The sequence below is a fragment of the Emys orbicularis genome, chromosome 12, assembly GCF_028017835.1.
Source record: "Emys orbicularis isolate rEmyOrb1 chromosome 12, rEmyOrb1.hap1, whole genome shotgun sequence".
In the NCBI taxonomy this organism is placed as follows: domain Eukaryota; kingdom Metazoa; phylum Chordata; order Testudines; family Emydidae; genus Emys; species Emys orbicularis.
In genome coordinates this window covers 30,068,594-30,083,856 of record NC_088694.1, presented here as the reverse complement: position 1 = coordinate 30,083,856, position 15,263 = coordinate 30,068,594, and the positions used below count along the sequence as shown (strand labels likewise).

The 15,263-nt window shown below is 52.1% G+C and overlaps 1 protein-coding gene across 2 annotated transcripts in view; it reads left to right on the top strand.

Moving 5' to 3' along the window:
- ACSS2 (acyl-CoA synthetase short chain family member 2) overlaps window positions 1-15,263 on the top strand; it is a 77,837-nt gene that overhangs the window by 57,640 nt on the left and 4,934 nt on the right. The window contains exons 8-16 of one of the 2 annotated variants that reach the window (XM_065414291.1): window positions 942-980; window positions 6,824-6,961; window positions 7,336-7,506; window positions 9,104-9,237; window positions 10,655-10,787; window positions 11,447-11,503; window positions 11,992-12,072; window positions 13,561-13,669; window positions 13,900-13,968. In XM_065414291.1, the coding sequence (XP_065270363.1) occupies window positions 942-980; window positions 6,824-6,961; window positions 7,336-7,506; window positions 9,104-9,237; window positions 10,655-10,787; window positions 11,447-11,503; window positions 11,992-12,072; window positions 13,561-13,669; window positions 13,900-13,968 (931 nt within the window). The remainder of the gene's footprint in view (window positions 1-941; window positions 981-6,823; window positions 6,962-7,335; window positions 7,507-9,103; window positions 9,238-10,654; window positions 10,788-11,446; window positions 11,504-11,991; window positions 12,073-13,560; window positions 13,670-13,899; window positions 13,969-15,263) is intronic. The other variant, XM_065414292.1, reaches the window with a different exon arrangement.

The following is a 15,263-nucleotide window of genomic DNA, read 5'->3' as shown; positions in this document are numbered from 1 at the left end:
TTAGTGAACGCTCCTTGGGCATGTTTTCAAAGTAATAGTCCATATGCACCCTTCAAAAAATGTGTGCACAGCAAATGGGGTATTTGCATGCATGGATGTGCAGGCTCCAGGTTGCATAGGCGTGCTGGTGATCTGTGATGGTAGCACTGTTTTGTAGGGGGCAGCGTATCCCCCTCTTTTTCCTGACAATCTGGCCGTATATGTTGGTCTTTGCTGCAACTCTGGCCTGTTAGCTGTGCTGGGTAGCTCCAAATACAGGGAAAATAGTGGGCACACTTCATTTTAAACAAATAGATTAACTGCAGCCTAGTGATTCTGCTTCCGTTCATCTGATCTGTAGGCTGTAGTCTGTCTTTTCTCTTGGGGGGGGTGGCGCCTGCCTTCACACTGGGTACATATTGTCTGGGCCCTGCCTGTCAGGGTGTGTGTGTAACCTAGGGCTGAGTTACTATTTGTCAAGACCCAGAAGGGTGATAGATGCTGTGGGGTGCTGTTCATTACTTAACGCCTCCTCCTGGTAAATCCATTTAAGCGCTCTCTGAAATGCTGATATTTAGTCCTGGGTCCATACCTGTCCCCTTCCACCTGCACTTGCTGCTCCTGCGCTGAACACACCATGTGAGGGTTAAATAGCCGTGTAACTGGTCTGTGTGTTTACTCCCAATGGACTGTGTGCACGCTCGGAGGTGGTGGCCTGCACAGTGTTTAGCAGAAGAGGCGAATCTCTAGGGAGTAGAACTGAAGTGGAAATGAAGGGCAGGCATTCATTCAGAGAGTGCCTCCTGGCTGAGCGTCCGTCACCATGAAAATAGGAATGTATTGCCTGCTGAGCCATCCTGACGCTAGCCCGGAAAACTCCCTGCGTGCACAGAAGTGGACGAAGGCCCAATGTGGATCCTCCACTTCTCAACTCACACACCCTCTTTGTGGATTTTTAACAGGAAAAAGAGACTGAGAGCTCAAAGAGATTCCATCCCAAGGTATTTACATCTAGCAGCAGCTTCCTCCTCTCAGCGCCTCTCCCCTTTGCTTCCCTCTCAGTGCTCCACCTCTCTAACAGCTCTCTCTCTCTCTCTGTCTGCACGGCCACGTGTATCTTCGTAATCGGGTTACCAGCAGTTGCATGTTAGTGGTAGACTCACTGACCCCCTTGGCCTTAGTCACCCGGGGGTCTGCAGACCACTCCCCTGGGATGGGATGGGGATGCTAACCTTGTTGTGTTAACATTTTAGAAATCTTCTGTAGTTGCATGAATGTGCAGAGGCGTAGATGGAGAAACAAATATCAGAGACTCTCGTAATGTGGGTCAGGGTTTGTTTGATGGTAATATCCTTGCCTGGTTTTTTCCTCTTCGTAAATGGCTAGTGCAGAAGTCCTGATGGTGTGGAGAGAGCAGCACAATACACAGCGGGCTCACGGCAGATGTACGAGCCGTGTGTCCAGTATTAGGATGGCATTTAATCTGTTTACCTTTAAAAACAGATCTTAAAATTAGCCTCTTTTTGTAGTGAAGTTGGCACTAATTGAAGTTAACTTTCCAACTGCTGTTCTGTGTAAGGAGAGCTCTTCTACTAATCCTCACTAAACCCGTTAGTGATGTTCCTTTTCAAATGTCATGTTTTTTCTAACCGCACAGACGTTGACACGGGTAAGTAAGAGGGGGGTTTGTGCAGCAGGGAGCCTGCAGCTTTAATGCCTGCCTTCCGTGAAAAAGGAGCTTGTGTGTGGGGCTCCATCTGGATGAAGGGGGCTCTTCAGAAAGCATTCTGCATCGTAAAAGAGGTGGCTAGGCAGTGCAGCTGTTCATGGCACAGTGTCGTGCGTGAGACCTTGTTAAGCAGTAGGCTTGTCTGAACAAGCAGGAGCTCGCCCAGCCCAGCCCTCACACCAGCTCCTTGGAATAAAGTCTCTTATCAGTTTATAATAGTGTGTACACTTTGGTGATAAGGTGTTTGCCTTGTGTTACCACCCGTATTAACACAGCAGGGAAATGGGCCTATCTTGCTGTTCACCACTTCTCTCATATACTGGCTGGCCCCTATCAGCGTGCTGAGATGGGTAACAGAGGCTGAGCAGGAAGGGGCACAGGGTGGCTCCAGGAGAACTGCAGCAGGATATCCTGTTCCTGCTGGCAAGGTGCTGCTACTCTGGGCGTGGACACTGCACGCCTACTGTTTCCATTAACGGAGGGTTTGCCCAGATCTTAGGCTGGGATGCTGGAGGGAGCCTGAGGGAATTAGGTGCTCAGGTCAATGGGAGTTTGGTGCTGACCTCCCTTAGGCCCTTATGAAAATCCCACCTTTTCGTTTTGAAGATCATCACTGTCGCCCTCTGTTCTCTTGTATCTCGCTAATTCCTGCCGTAGCATTGGGAATGAGCAGAGAGCCTGTCCCAAGCTGCGGGACAGAAGCCAAGAGAATTGTATTAGCTAATTTCTAGAGTACATACGAGCAGAGGGTACTCTCGACTTAGTCCGAAGAACAAACAGGAGTTGGCTCAACGATAATTACTGCTTGACCCACAAGTAATACTGAGCACGATATAATTGAATGCAACGTCCTCAGGGGAGGAATTCTATCAAAAACTAGCACAGTGACATCAACTATAGAGAAGGAATATCGAAAAATAGAGGCTAAAAAAGGCTCTGAAGTCAAAAAGGAGGAAATGTTCAGAAATCTCTCTACTCTACTTTGCAGGATGGTTTTGTAAACCGCCATAATGGAGTCACACAGGGCCTATGTCACCCTGTGGGAGCAGACTGGCCAGGATAGCACAGTGTGGGTAACTAGCAAGATAAAGTCAAGATTTGCCAATAGAAAGGAGTGTGAGCCATGGCGTGTCAGAGGGAAGCTAGGAGGGCTAAGAGGGCTCTGGAGGAACGGATAGCCGAAGGGATATACACACAAACAAGAAGGAATTCTCTATGTATATTGCAGAAGCAGGAAGCTTGGGGAGAGCTGGCGGGTTTGCTGAACTACTAGGGAGTAAAAGCAGCAATTCAGAGAAGCTAAATGACTATTTGCATGGATATCGTTACCTGAATGTCAATGCAGAGGTGTTGGGGAGAGAGCTACTCCAGACCTACTCTTTAGGTTAATAGGAGCCACTGTCAGACTGAGGGGTCAGAGGTGTTGAAGTACATTAGTTACTAAATTGCAACATGTCACCAGGCCTGGATGATACATCCAGGAGTTCTAAAGGAACTCACAATGTGGCTTACCCACTAGCAGTAATACGCAGTCACTTATTAAAATCAGCTCATCTTCTCGAGAGTAGCAAACGTACCTTGCTTTCAGAAAGGCACTGTGGGTGACTCAGGAAATCAGTTGCATGAACATTGCTTCAGCATCAAGGAAATCGGTCTAAGCAATCATTAAAGTTAGTTATAACAATGCCTAGATTAACATAATAGGGACAAACAAAGTCATGCATCTAATCTACTAGAACATAAGAACATACTGGGTCAGACCAACGGTCCATTTAGCCCAGTATCCTGTCTTCTGCCAGTGGCTGGGGCCAGGTGTTTCAGAGGGAACAAAGAGAACACGGCAATCATCAAGTGATCCATCCCCTGTCATCCAGTCTTAGCTTCTGGCAGTTAGAAGCTTAGGGTTACTCAGAGCATGAGGTTGCATCTCTGACCATCTTGGCCAATAGCCATTGATGAACCTATCCTCCATGCACTTATCTAGTTCTTTTTTACCACAATTGTAATTTTGGCCTTCACAACGTTCTCTGGCAACTAGTTCCACAGGTTGACGGTGTGTTGTGTGAAGAAGTACTTCCATTTGTTTGTTTGTTTGTTTGTTTTTAAACCTGAAGCCTATTAATTTCATCAGGTGACCCCAGGTTCTTGTGTTATGTGAAGGGGGTAAATGAAATTTCTTTATTTGCTTTCTCCACCTCATTTGTGATTCGACGGACTTTTATCATATGCTTCCTTAGTTGTCTCAGCCCCCAGAACAGAACTCTGAACATGTCAGCAAAATGGTAGGTAAAGGAGAACCCATTGATTCTTATTTGGGCTTCAAAAATGCCTTTGACAAGACTTTCACAAGAGGGCTATTAAGGAAACCAAGTAGTCATGGGCTGAGAGGCAAACTACTGTCATGGATCAGAAACTGGCTGACACAGGAAACAGAGTAGGAATAAATGGGGAGTTTTTAATATTGATAGAAGTTAATAGTGGGTTGCCATGAAGTTCTGTTCTACAAGGGACAGTAAAATGGCAAAACTTTCAGATTGTAGTCTTCACTAACTTAAATAACGGTGTGTGAAGAACTTCCGAGGGACCGCTGATGATAAAGCTAGGAGTGTGGGCAGAGTACATGATAGCATATTAATGCCACTGAGGATGAGTACAAGATACTGCGGGTTAAAATAATTTGAGTTTCTCCAACACATTGATGGATTCCAAGCTAACTAATCATTCAAGGGAAAGACAGAAGCATTTCTGTGTACAGTTCCGTGAAAGCATCTGCTCAAAGGGGAGAGAAATCATAGGTCTTGGGAAATAAATTAATTGATTATTTAAATTGACCTGCTCTCACCCAGAATGCTGGTTTTGCTTCTGATCATCCTGTCTCAAAGGATATAGCAGACGGGATGGGGCCGGGGGGATGCAGAGGTGGGCGAGGAAAACTTAGTTCTATACTGGCATATAAAGAGAGTGTGAAAGATTAGGACTATTTAGAGAGGAAATGTGTAAGGAAGGGATGTGATAGAGACAATATAGAGAAGGGAGATTGGGCAACAGGATCTCCCATTCTCATAATAGAGGAACAAGGAATCATTCAATGAATTTTATAGGCAACAAGTTTAACACTGAAAAAGAAGGAATATTCTTAGTTCATAATTACGTGTGGAACTCTCTGCCACAAGCTACCATGGAAGACACAGACGTAGCTGAATCCCAACAAAGGATTATGCCGTGTAGTTGTAGCCGTGTCAGTTCCAGGCTATTAGAGACACAAGGTGGATGAGGGAATATCTGTTATTGGTGCAATAAAAGATACTACCTTGCCCACCTGGTCTCTCTAACAAAGGATTCGTAGATGGTGGGTAATGCGGGTCTCCTCAGTTACATTAGACAAGACCAAACCATAATGGATATAAACCCTCATGCTTCAGGCAAGTTAGACCTTAACTCCATTGTAGGAATTGCTACGAAACCCTATGTTCCTACAATGCTGAATCCGCTTCCTCCTCCCACCAGACAGCAGCCCAGCCTTCTTTGACGTCCCTTGAAGAAGTCCTATCCCTTCCTCTGGGGAATTGCTGCTGCTGAGAACAGCTGAGAGTAGCCTGCTAGGGAAGGAAGTACTCTGAGCAGACCCGGGAAGTTTGGGCTGTACCTGACTGGAGAGAAAACTCTTGTGTTTAGTTTTGAACTTTGTTAGTAAATCAAACCCTAAGGAGGGCTGTTGGGATTGGACTGGAGAATCCTGTGTGGAGTTTATTTGGGGATCGAAGAAAGGAAACTTGTGCAGGGCTGCACTGAGGGCACTAGGGGGCAATCTCACATCTACAGTTTTGCTTTCATCCCAAGGCAGAATGGGAAAACCTTTGCAGGATGGGCCAAGGGTTTCCCTCCCAGCTGTAGTCAGGAGACCAGAGCTGAGTGTGCAAGGTGAAATGGCTGCCGAAGGAGACCCCGGTGCAGCTCGGAGGCCCCATGTCCCAGCGGAGGGAGATAAGTCGTGCATGTGGCACTGGAGCAGCTGTCCCTGGAATACTGCTTTCATTTGTGAGCAGCATGTTCCCAGAACTGTATTGACAAACTGGAGGGGGCTCAGAGCCCAGCCAGCCGTGATGGAGGGAGCTGGAGGGATTGACTCCTCAGGGATGGTGGAAAGATAAACTGTGTACAGCTAAACTAAGTGATGGTGATGAGTGGGACATAAGTTTCCATAAAGGCTGCAAGCCCCATCACTTGGGACATCTTAAAACTAGACTGAACAAAGTGCCAAAGAGTGTTGTGTTGAGAACAGCCTGGCGAGGCTCTTGGGAGGTGGGCAAGTCTTTGCCAGGTCAGATTCTATGGCTTGATGGGCAGTGGAAGAACAAAGGGACGTTATGCTTGGCTTTCTAGCTGGCTATTAACCCTGCCTCTTCTCCTGCGTACTGGCCAGCTCCGTGCAGGGCAGTGCAATGCCGCCTCTCCAGTAAGATAGGAGAGCGTGTCAGGTTTGTCCGTGCATAGCTGGGAAGGGATGGCGTTCCTTAGAGGGAAGATATTCAATTACATGAACAGTAGCTGTCAGGTTAATGGCCACTAGCTCTCCCAGCTTGGCACTGATGACCAGGAAAGCCTTGAGCCACGTTGCTGCTGTCTCCCACTTGAGGCCTGTGTCCTCCACAGCAGACTGGACCCAAATTCTGCAGCATGGCCCCCTGGTTCTTTGACCAGTTGAGCGTCTGTGCAGCTTCCAATAAAGTAAAACCTGGAGGCTTGATGAATACGCATTGGCACAGTGTCCCTTGGGCTAGGTATTTTAATACTAACTGCACTGCCAAGTTCTTGTGGTGGGTGGGGGTGCGTCTGTAGTTTCAGGTTGTTTGCAGACTTGAGCCGACGTTTGCTGCACCTGTTACGCTCGGGTCGCGTTTTAAAGGTTTTCTTGGTAGCCCTGTGGGTGGGAAACATCCCTGGTTTTAATGGAGGCTGTGGGTCTGAAGCATGATTTTGCAGGCAGGGGTGTGCTCAGGGGCATGGAACATGCAGCACTGTTCCAAGCTAATTAGCCTTTTGCTACAGCGTGTTCCGCTTGCTCAGTCTAGCTGCCTTTGGAGATCATCCCCTCCATCTTTCGCTTTTCTTCAGACTCCATGGAATTCCCATGTTGACCTTTGGTGGCATGAGCTTATGAAGAATGCCAGCAAGGAGTGTGAGCCTGAGTGGTGCGATGCTGAAGATGAGCTGTTCATTCTTTACACCAGTGGATCAACTGGGAAACCCAAGGTATCTTTCACAATGGCTAACTCATACTGCTTCCCTGGCCAGAAATGATGTCTGTAACAGGAACTAGTCCATAGGTCTCAGAGATACCAGTAATAGGGGCTTACCCCTGGGGGAAGTTAGAGATGAACCATGCTCATACTTCAGTTATGGAGCATTCTATGAAGTACTTAGTCTACGGTTCTGTTTTTTCTGCTGCACTTTGCGAGAACTCTGAGCTGGAGAGGTGGTAGCTTTGGGATGGAGCTGTGCTTTTCCAGTTCAGACACTGAAGTCCTGCTCCTAGTACTTGCCAGTCTGGTGCTGGTCAGCTTGGGAGGGCTGGGGGTGGCTTTGCCTTTGAAGCGTTCCCTGCTGATCATGTGTTCTTGTTGCAGGGCGTCGTGCATACGGTGGGTGGATATATGATTTTTACAGCTGCTACCTTTAAGTATGTGTTTGATCACCATCCTGAGGACATTTACTGGTGCACGGCTGACATCGGATGGATAACTGGCCACTCCTACCTCACTTACGGACCTCTGGCAAATGGGGCAACCAGTGTATTGGTAAGTTCTGTGAGGGCTGGGAGCCTCTCCTGGAAGGTAGAGACCAGCCTGCTGCTGAGCAGCCTCCCTTGGTATCTGTCTGTTTCTGTAATGAGCACAAGCCCCTGCCCTTGTGACCTGCTCTTCTCTCTACCTCATTTGAAAAGCAGCCTGGGAGTCAGCGCGCATGCTGTGCGGTAACCAGCGCCTTGGAGGCTGCAATAGCAGAGTGCTGCCCCATGAAGAGGGCGAGGCACCCGGCACGCAGGCCTCACAGAGTGGAGTTGGAGGGCTCAGCAGAGGAGGCCAGTGCCTGTTGCTCTCGCTGCTTTGTGATAGGGCAGGAAGGGCTTGGTTTGTGAGATTCTTGTGTAAACAAGTGGTTTTTGTTTGCCCTTAGAAACTAGGGCCTTGTCTGCCCTGGGGGATGCTGCGGGGATGGGAGAGCGAATGAATCAGGGTGTTGGGACAGCGTGAAAGCAGAGCTGCTATTGGGAGGGGTTTTGTCTTGCCGCTGTGATGCTTTGCTAGCACATTTATCTCCAGTGCCTGAAGGACACTTGGGAGAGAGGCTGGCAGAACCCCAACCCCCCCCTCAGGAACCCCAGCAAAACCAGGGCAGGGACTTGTCAGACCCCAGACTCCTCAGGGGAAAAAGGAGGAGGAAGAAATTTTTTTCTTCCTTTCTGGGGTGATGCCGAGCAGCGTGACAGTGTCTGCAGGCCGTGTGTTACGCCCTCCGGGCCCAGTGCAGTTCTGGAACACGGAAGTTTGCTGCTGTCCTTGTTCCCATAGCCTGTATTAGCTGCATTCACTGGGATGGTAGGGCTGGCTTTCCCTGTCACGTCGGCATGAGCCCCCAGCACATCCGCCTGTCTGGGGGGCGAGCTGCAGGACCCACATCCAGGAGGCATTGTGCTGTGGCTGTTGTGAGAAGGGGCCACGTTGGCAGTCCTCTGGCTGGAGCCAGTCCGCACATGGCCTTCTCCCCCACTTGCCTGGGAGATGTGTCCCTACCTGGCACTGATAAGCCATGGAGCCCAGAAGCAGCAGGGGGTGGAGCAGAGGGTGCTGTGCCTGCTGGGTGGGAAGCCCTGCCAGCCCTTGTGAGTGTGCAGGGGGAGCTCTCCGTGGGGCGGGGGTTGGGACTGGGAGGAGCAGGGGAGGCATGAAGAGCCAGTCGCCCTTAATCCCCAACCTAAAGGCCATACACCAGCAGTCTCTGGGCCCTCGCCTCTGCAGAGCTGCTGAGCCTTGGGAGCCATTGGAGCACTGGCTGGTGGGGGGGCCGGGGTAGCTTAGATCCCTGCCTCTGGCCTGCTCTTGTTCCTTCATGCCCCCAAGCGCGGCTGTGCTCAGCTCAGGAGAGGCTCCCAGCCCGGAGCGTGGAGGAGACCTGGTCCCTGCCTCTCTCGGTGGCACAGAGGCTCTGCTCTGTTCAGGCAGCCCTAGGCCTAATGCCTGGTCTGCCTGGAGCGAGGTGGGCTCCCAGCATCCCCTGGGCCCCGCTGTGCTCAGTCTCAGCTGCCTGGGCTCCAGGGCAGGGTGCCAGGCTCTCCCCAGGGCCCGTCACAAGGGCTGGGCAGTGGCTGTACTGACCGTGGTGTCTCATGCTCAGTTTGAAGGTCTGCCCATCTATCCAGACGTCAGCCGCATGTGGAGCATCATTGACAAGTACCAGGTGACCAAGTTCTACACTGCGCCCACAGCCATCCGACTGCTCATGAAGTACGGCGATGAGCCTGTCAAAAAGTAAGCACAGCTCCCCAGTGGGGGAGGGACCCCGATAGCTCTGTGGGCACAAGGCAGTAGGACCCCGGAGCACAGGACTGGCTTGGGACTAGTTGCCTGAGAGCTCCCGCCCTTCCCTGAGCAGATGGGTTGTGGATCCCCAACAGCAGCTGTCTGGAGCATTTTCTTTAGATGAAGGTTTCTAACCATCGGAGGAGTGACGTTCTGGAACAGCCTGCCAAGGGGAGCCGTGGGGGCAAACACCTAACTTGTTTCAAGACTGAGCTTGATAAGCATATGGAGGGGATGCTCTGATGAGACTGCCTATGATGGCATGTAGCCGATCTGCGACTGCAGCAAGCAGCAAATCTCCCCAATGGCCGGTGATGGGACACTAGATGGGGAGGGCTCTGAGTTACTGCAGAGAATTCTTTCCCAGGTGTCTGGCTACTGGGTCTATTTGATCGCCATATTTGGGGTTGTGAAGGACTTTTCCCCAGGTCAGATTGGCAGAGACCCTGGTGGTTTTTCGCCTTCCTCTGCAGCATGGGGCCTGGGTCACTTGCAGGTTTGAACTAGTGTAAATGGTGGGTACTCTGTAACGTGAAGTCTTTAAACCATGATTTGAGGATGTCAGTAACTCAGCCAGAGGTTAGGGGTCTGTTACAGGAGTGGGTGGGTGAGGTTCTGTGGCCTGCAATGTGCAGGAGGTCAGATGAGGTGATCATGTCTGGCTCTAAAGCCTGAGTCAATGAGTCTATGCTGTGTCTGGCCTGCACAAATGGGGGAACCTTCCCGTTACGATGCTTGTAAGTGGGCACCAGGAATCTGGAGGTTATGTTTCTGAGCCCTGGGCAGTGGGTTATGGTGAGCCGCTTTATCCCATGTCACTTCTCAGCGCTGCCCCTGGTTGGTCTTAGGCAGAGTCTGAAACACCCACCTCATGTTCTGATTTCAGAGTTCTGGGCTGCGGCCAGATTGCGTGGCAGGACAACTCCCACCAGCCTTGGAGCGGGACTGCAGGGGTGTGTGCTGGGCACAGAGAGCTCCTGCATTGGGGGTGTTCCATCTCCACCACCAGCCTAATGTTCCCAGACACTGTGGAGGGACTGAGAAGGGTGATGGGAACAGAAGTTGCCCTGAGCTCGTAGTCTGCAAGGACTCTGGTCCTTGCTATCTGAGCTGCCCTGACTGCTAGGGAGTGTCTGTGTGGGGCCGGCTCTGCTGCTGCTCCGTGTACTTCCCCTCTCCGCACATGCTGGGTCCTGGAGGAGCTTCTTGAAAACCCAAACTGGATGGTCGGCGAGGTCCCCTATGCCGAAGTTGGCTGTCTGGGTTGGGCAAGCTCACAAACAGGGCTACGAGCCAGTCTCCCTGTGGCCTGGTCCAGGCTAGAGAGCGCGTGCGCATGTGTGAAACCCGTCGCTTCTCATTGCAGGTACAGCAGGAAATCCTTGAAAGTGCTGGGGACGGTCGGGGAGCCCATCAACCCCGAAGCCTGGCTGTGGTACTATCGGGTAGTTGGAGAAGAGAGGTGTCCCATCGTGGATACCTTCTGGCAGACAGAGACTGTGAGTTCCTCCCTGCCAGCTCTCCTCAGACCCCCCCCAGACCTCCGGGAGAGAGCAGGGAGCCCTGGGAGTTCTGTAACCTCTAAGGGTGCCAGGTGCTGCCCCCCTTCAGTCCCTGTGAGGTGCCAGGCTGCTCTGCGGGCTTGCTGCAGTGTCGTGTCCACACAGTAGGGTCTAACCTTCCCGGGAGCTCAGGGAGCGTCACAACCACACATGCTCCCATGGAGGCTAGGGGTGAGTGGGGAGCTTCTTCCTGTTACCCCCCTGCCTGGTGCATCTCTGATTACAAGGCAGTACGGGGCCTGCCTTTCAGACGGGGCACTGCCAGGGGCTGGCTGGGGTAGGAGACCGAGCTCTCTGGCCTCCTGCTCCTATTGTGTCCAACTGGCTGCTGCTGTCACTGCTCTCCAGGCTTCCCACCTGCCTCTCCTCAGCCCATACGTCACTGTGCCCCCGCACTCCTCCCTCTGTTTCTTGTCTCCTGCCAAGCTGCCCCAGTGCATTGCTCCCTGCCACACATCCTGCCTGTGCATCAGTCCCTCCTCCCGCCGTGCCCCGAGCTGCTGGCCAGCATCTGAGCACATTCCAGGGCCGGGCAGTGTCCATGTGTGAGGGGTCAGGCAGTGTGAATGGCTGATCTCCGTTGCTTCCTCCCGCAGGGTGGCCATGTGTTGACGCCGCTCCCCGCTGCCACACCCATGAAGCCGGGCTCCGCGGTGAGTAGAAACCATTCGAGCGCCCTGTGGCTGGCGTGCTGTGTTCTGTGCTCTCCTGCTGCTGGGATTTTTCCGGGGCAGTGACTCAGGGGTGGGGCCTGGGCTCAGTGACACCTGTAAGGCCCCATTTGCGCCGACAGGGCCCTCCGTGAGCGTAACTACCTGGTTTGCTACGTTGCCCAGCGCAGGCGTGATACTGAACTCCCTAGATAATCTGTGGGAGGAACTCTCCCACCCCAAAGCCTGGGCAGCATGAGCACTGGCTGGAAGGGGTTGAGCCAGGCCTGAGCAGGGGTGAATTCCCTGGGGATGTATGGCCATTATGGAGCCTAGCGAGAGACGTGCTGCTCCATCTGCATGGTTACTGGCAGACACTCAGGGACTGAATCCCTCCCCAAAGCCAGGCTCACTCTGCGCTTCCTTTGTCTGTTTTAAGGGACTTTAATTTGTGCTGTTCAACTTTCTCTTTCCATGAACATCTCCTGCAGACGTTTCCGTTCTTTGGTGTCGTCCCTGCTATCCTGGATGAATCCGGGGAGGAGCTGGAGGGAGAAGCAGAAGGCTACCTGGTAAAGAACAGCTGATGCTGGGCTCGGACCAAGCCCTGTCACAGTTACACCAGGGCCGCGGGGAAGCTGGGGCTCACCGAGTGACTGGCTGGTTCCCACTGGGGAGTAGGAGTCACATGCGTGTTGGTTCCAAGCCAGGGGCCTGAACTGGTGTGAGGTTATCCCCTCACAAGCATATCTAGTTACACCTTTCACATCTGTGCTGCAAGACGCTCTTGTGCCATTAGAAATGATGTTGGACTCTAACCGCCAGCGTAGGAGCCCTGTAGATTGTCATCAGAGCTATTGTATAATTGACAAAAGTGTTGCGGAGAGGGGATTAAAGGCTATTTAGCGAGATCCTCCCCTCTTTAGGAAGTTTGCGGTAGAGTGCGCCATCAGGAGCAAGGGAACCTGGGGCTTTCCCAGCTGTCAGCTCTCTGCAGCATGAGCCGATGCTCAGGGTGAAGTCAGTGATTGCAACTGTTTGGGAATCCGGGATGTTGATAGGGCGGCATCCTACCTCTCTAATATTGGCTGCCCCATGGGAGATCTTACTTATGTCTGTCACAATGGGGGAGTAGCTCTTCCCTGTACGATTAACTCTTTTACCGAGGGTCACGGTGGATTCTCCATCACTGACAATTTTAACTCAAGGTAGGCTGTTTTTCTAACAGGTATGGCTTGGGAGTTATTGGAGGGCCCGTGTTCTAGAACAGAGGTTCTCAACCTTTTTCTTTCTGAGGCCCCCCCCAACATTCCACGGCCCACGTGTGCCACAACAACTGTTTTTCTGCATATAAAAGCTAGGGCCAGAATTAGGGCTAGCAAGTAGGGCAATTGCATGAGGCCCCACGCCACAGGGGGCCCTGTGAAGCTAAGTTGCTCAGGCTTTGGCTTGAGCCCCATGCGGCAGGCCCCGGGCTTGAGCGCCATGCAGCGGGGCTTTGGCTTTCTACCCTGGGCCGCAGCAAGTCTAATGCCGGCCCTGCTTGGTGGACCCCCTGAAACCTGCTCACAGCCCCCCAAGGGGCCCTGGACCTCTGGTTGAGAACCACTGTTCTAGAAGTCGGACTAGACTATAACAGTCGTCCCTTCTGGACTTGGAATCTACGGTTTCTCTGCAAGGGGCAAAACACACTTCATACCCTGTAATTAATGGCTATATAATTGTGGGGATGTGAAGGTAGAAGCAGCATATTGCCCTTTGTGTGTTGGGCGCTGAGAGACTTTGGTTAATACGCTGTAGCATCCTGCTCTCGGCAGCTGTGATCAGAGATCGGACACAGGGTAGTATGGGGCTGAGCTAGTGAATAGGCCCAGGAGTAATGCAGGAGACAGACATGGCTATCTGCTGGCTAGACTCCTCTGTCTTTCTCTGGCTGTGTAAGTAAGAGCCCATTAGAGACCATGACCTACAACTTAGGCCAAGAACTCGTGCTGCTGTAAGGCTGTGTACTGGAGGGGCTCCATGATTCTAATGCCACATCTCAATATCCTCTCCCACAGGTATTTAAGCAGCCCTGGCCTGGAATAATGCGCACAGTGTACAGGAACCACCAGCGATTTGAGACCACCTACTTCAAGAAGTTCCCAGGGTACTACGTGACAGGAGATGGTAAGACTTCAGGCAGCAGCCTTGTCCCAGGGACTGGCAGCTTGTGTGGCCTCCTCAGTGTCCCCGCTTTCTGAGCGGGAGGGTTGGTGGGCCGTTCCGCTAGCTGGGGATTAGCAGCTCATGGCATGGGAGAGCCCCTGGGATCTCACTGCATTCCATTTCCCGACTCCTTTGTCAGATGCATTGAGTTCTGCCGCTGTGTCCTCATGCTGGTGACTGGTTCTTTGTAGGCTGCAAGAGAGATAAGGACGGCTATTACTGGATCACGGGGCGCATCGACGATATGCTGAACGTCTCTGGTGAGAACAAACCTTTTGGCTGTGGTGGAGAGAGGAGGCACGTATTTTAAAAGTGCAGGTTAAAAATTCCAGCTAACCTTTACAAAGCAGTGGGAGAGGGAATCCCCCCTTGCTCCCAGCCCCCGGCAGCAAGTTCTGCCTTGCCCAGCATGAGGCACTCCCACACCAGTGGCTGTTTGCACAGCCTCTGGCCACAACTGGATAGTCTCAGCTGAAGCTACTGAGAAGGGAAGCACACAGCCAGTAAACTGTCTGTAGCCAGCCATGCATGGGGCTTACTCAAGCACTAGCTGTTGCAGCCTGGCCCATTGTCCCTCTATGCTGTCACAAGCCTGTGAGTGGAGCCACTTGCTGGGCCCCACGTTTCCAAACCAGCTGAGTCTGTGTAGAGACTAGTCACAGTTTCAAGCTCTTGGACCCTACGGCGCACTCTTGTCTGAGGACCTGGGACACCTTCATCCAAACACCCAGATCCGGAATCTGGTGGATGAAACATCCCGAGCTCCCGTGTCGCTTACATGTGCTCCCCTAGAGTTCCATCTAGGCTGTGAGCACGCTGGGCTTCTAGTTTAACTCTTTCATGGACAGTGCGGCATAAAAGCAAGGACCACAGGCTTAGCAAAGGAATTTCTTACCCACAGTGACTTTACTCTTAAACAGCTCGAGAGCCAAAAATAACGAAAGTCCTGAAACACCCCCTCCACAGTCTGATCTCGCACTCAGGGTGAGGTTTGTCAGAATTTCCAGCTACGTCATGTCCTGTCTGCTCTCTCTCTCTCCTACCGGACCTTTATACATGTGGCAGCGGTTGGCTCCCCACTCAGAGCAGCACCTCTGCTCTTAGAGTTCCTGTCCCTTTTGCAGGTGCTCCACTGGGACGCTCCAGCCCCCTCCCCCAGGCATACTCGCCCCACCTTGCAAGTCCCTGTGCAGAAGACCCATTGCTGCATGGGGAGGGGCTGGTAATTGAGACACTTGGAGTTAGTGGCCCTCAATTGCCATCTTCTCAGCGATATTCCTTCCAGGAGGCGTCACGCGCCTTTCCTAAACAGGGTGCTGGCTGCAATACAGGACAATAATAAGCAGGGTCAGACGTGTGTTCAGCCCATGATACAAACCGGAGTTGTAACTTGAGAGACTGTCATGCCTGCCGGGTGTCTGGAGGCGTCACTTACAGGAGCACTTCCAGTGAACCCAGCGGGACTGACCTCGTGGCAGGGCCTTGCCTGCCTGCCTGCCTTTGGAGGAGTGTGAGTACTGCACCAGCAGGGAATGCTCTATGAGCTCGGTGAGGC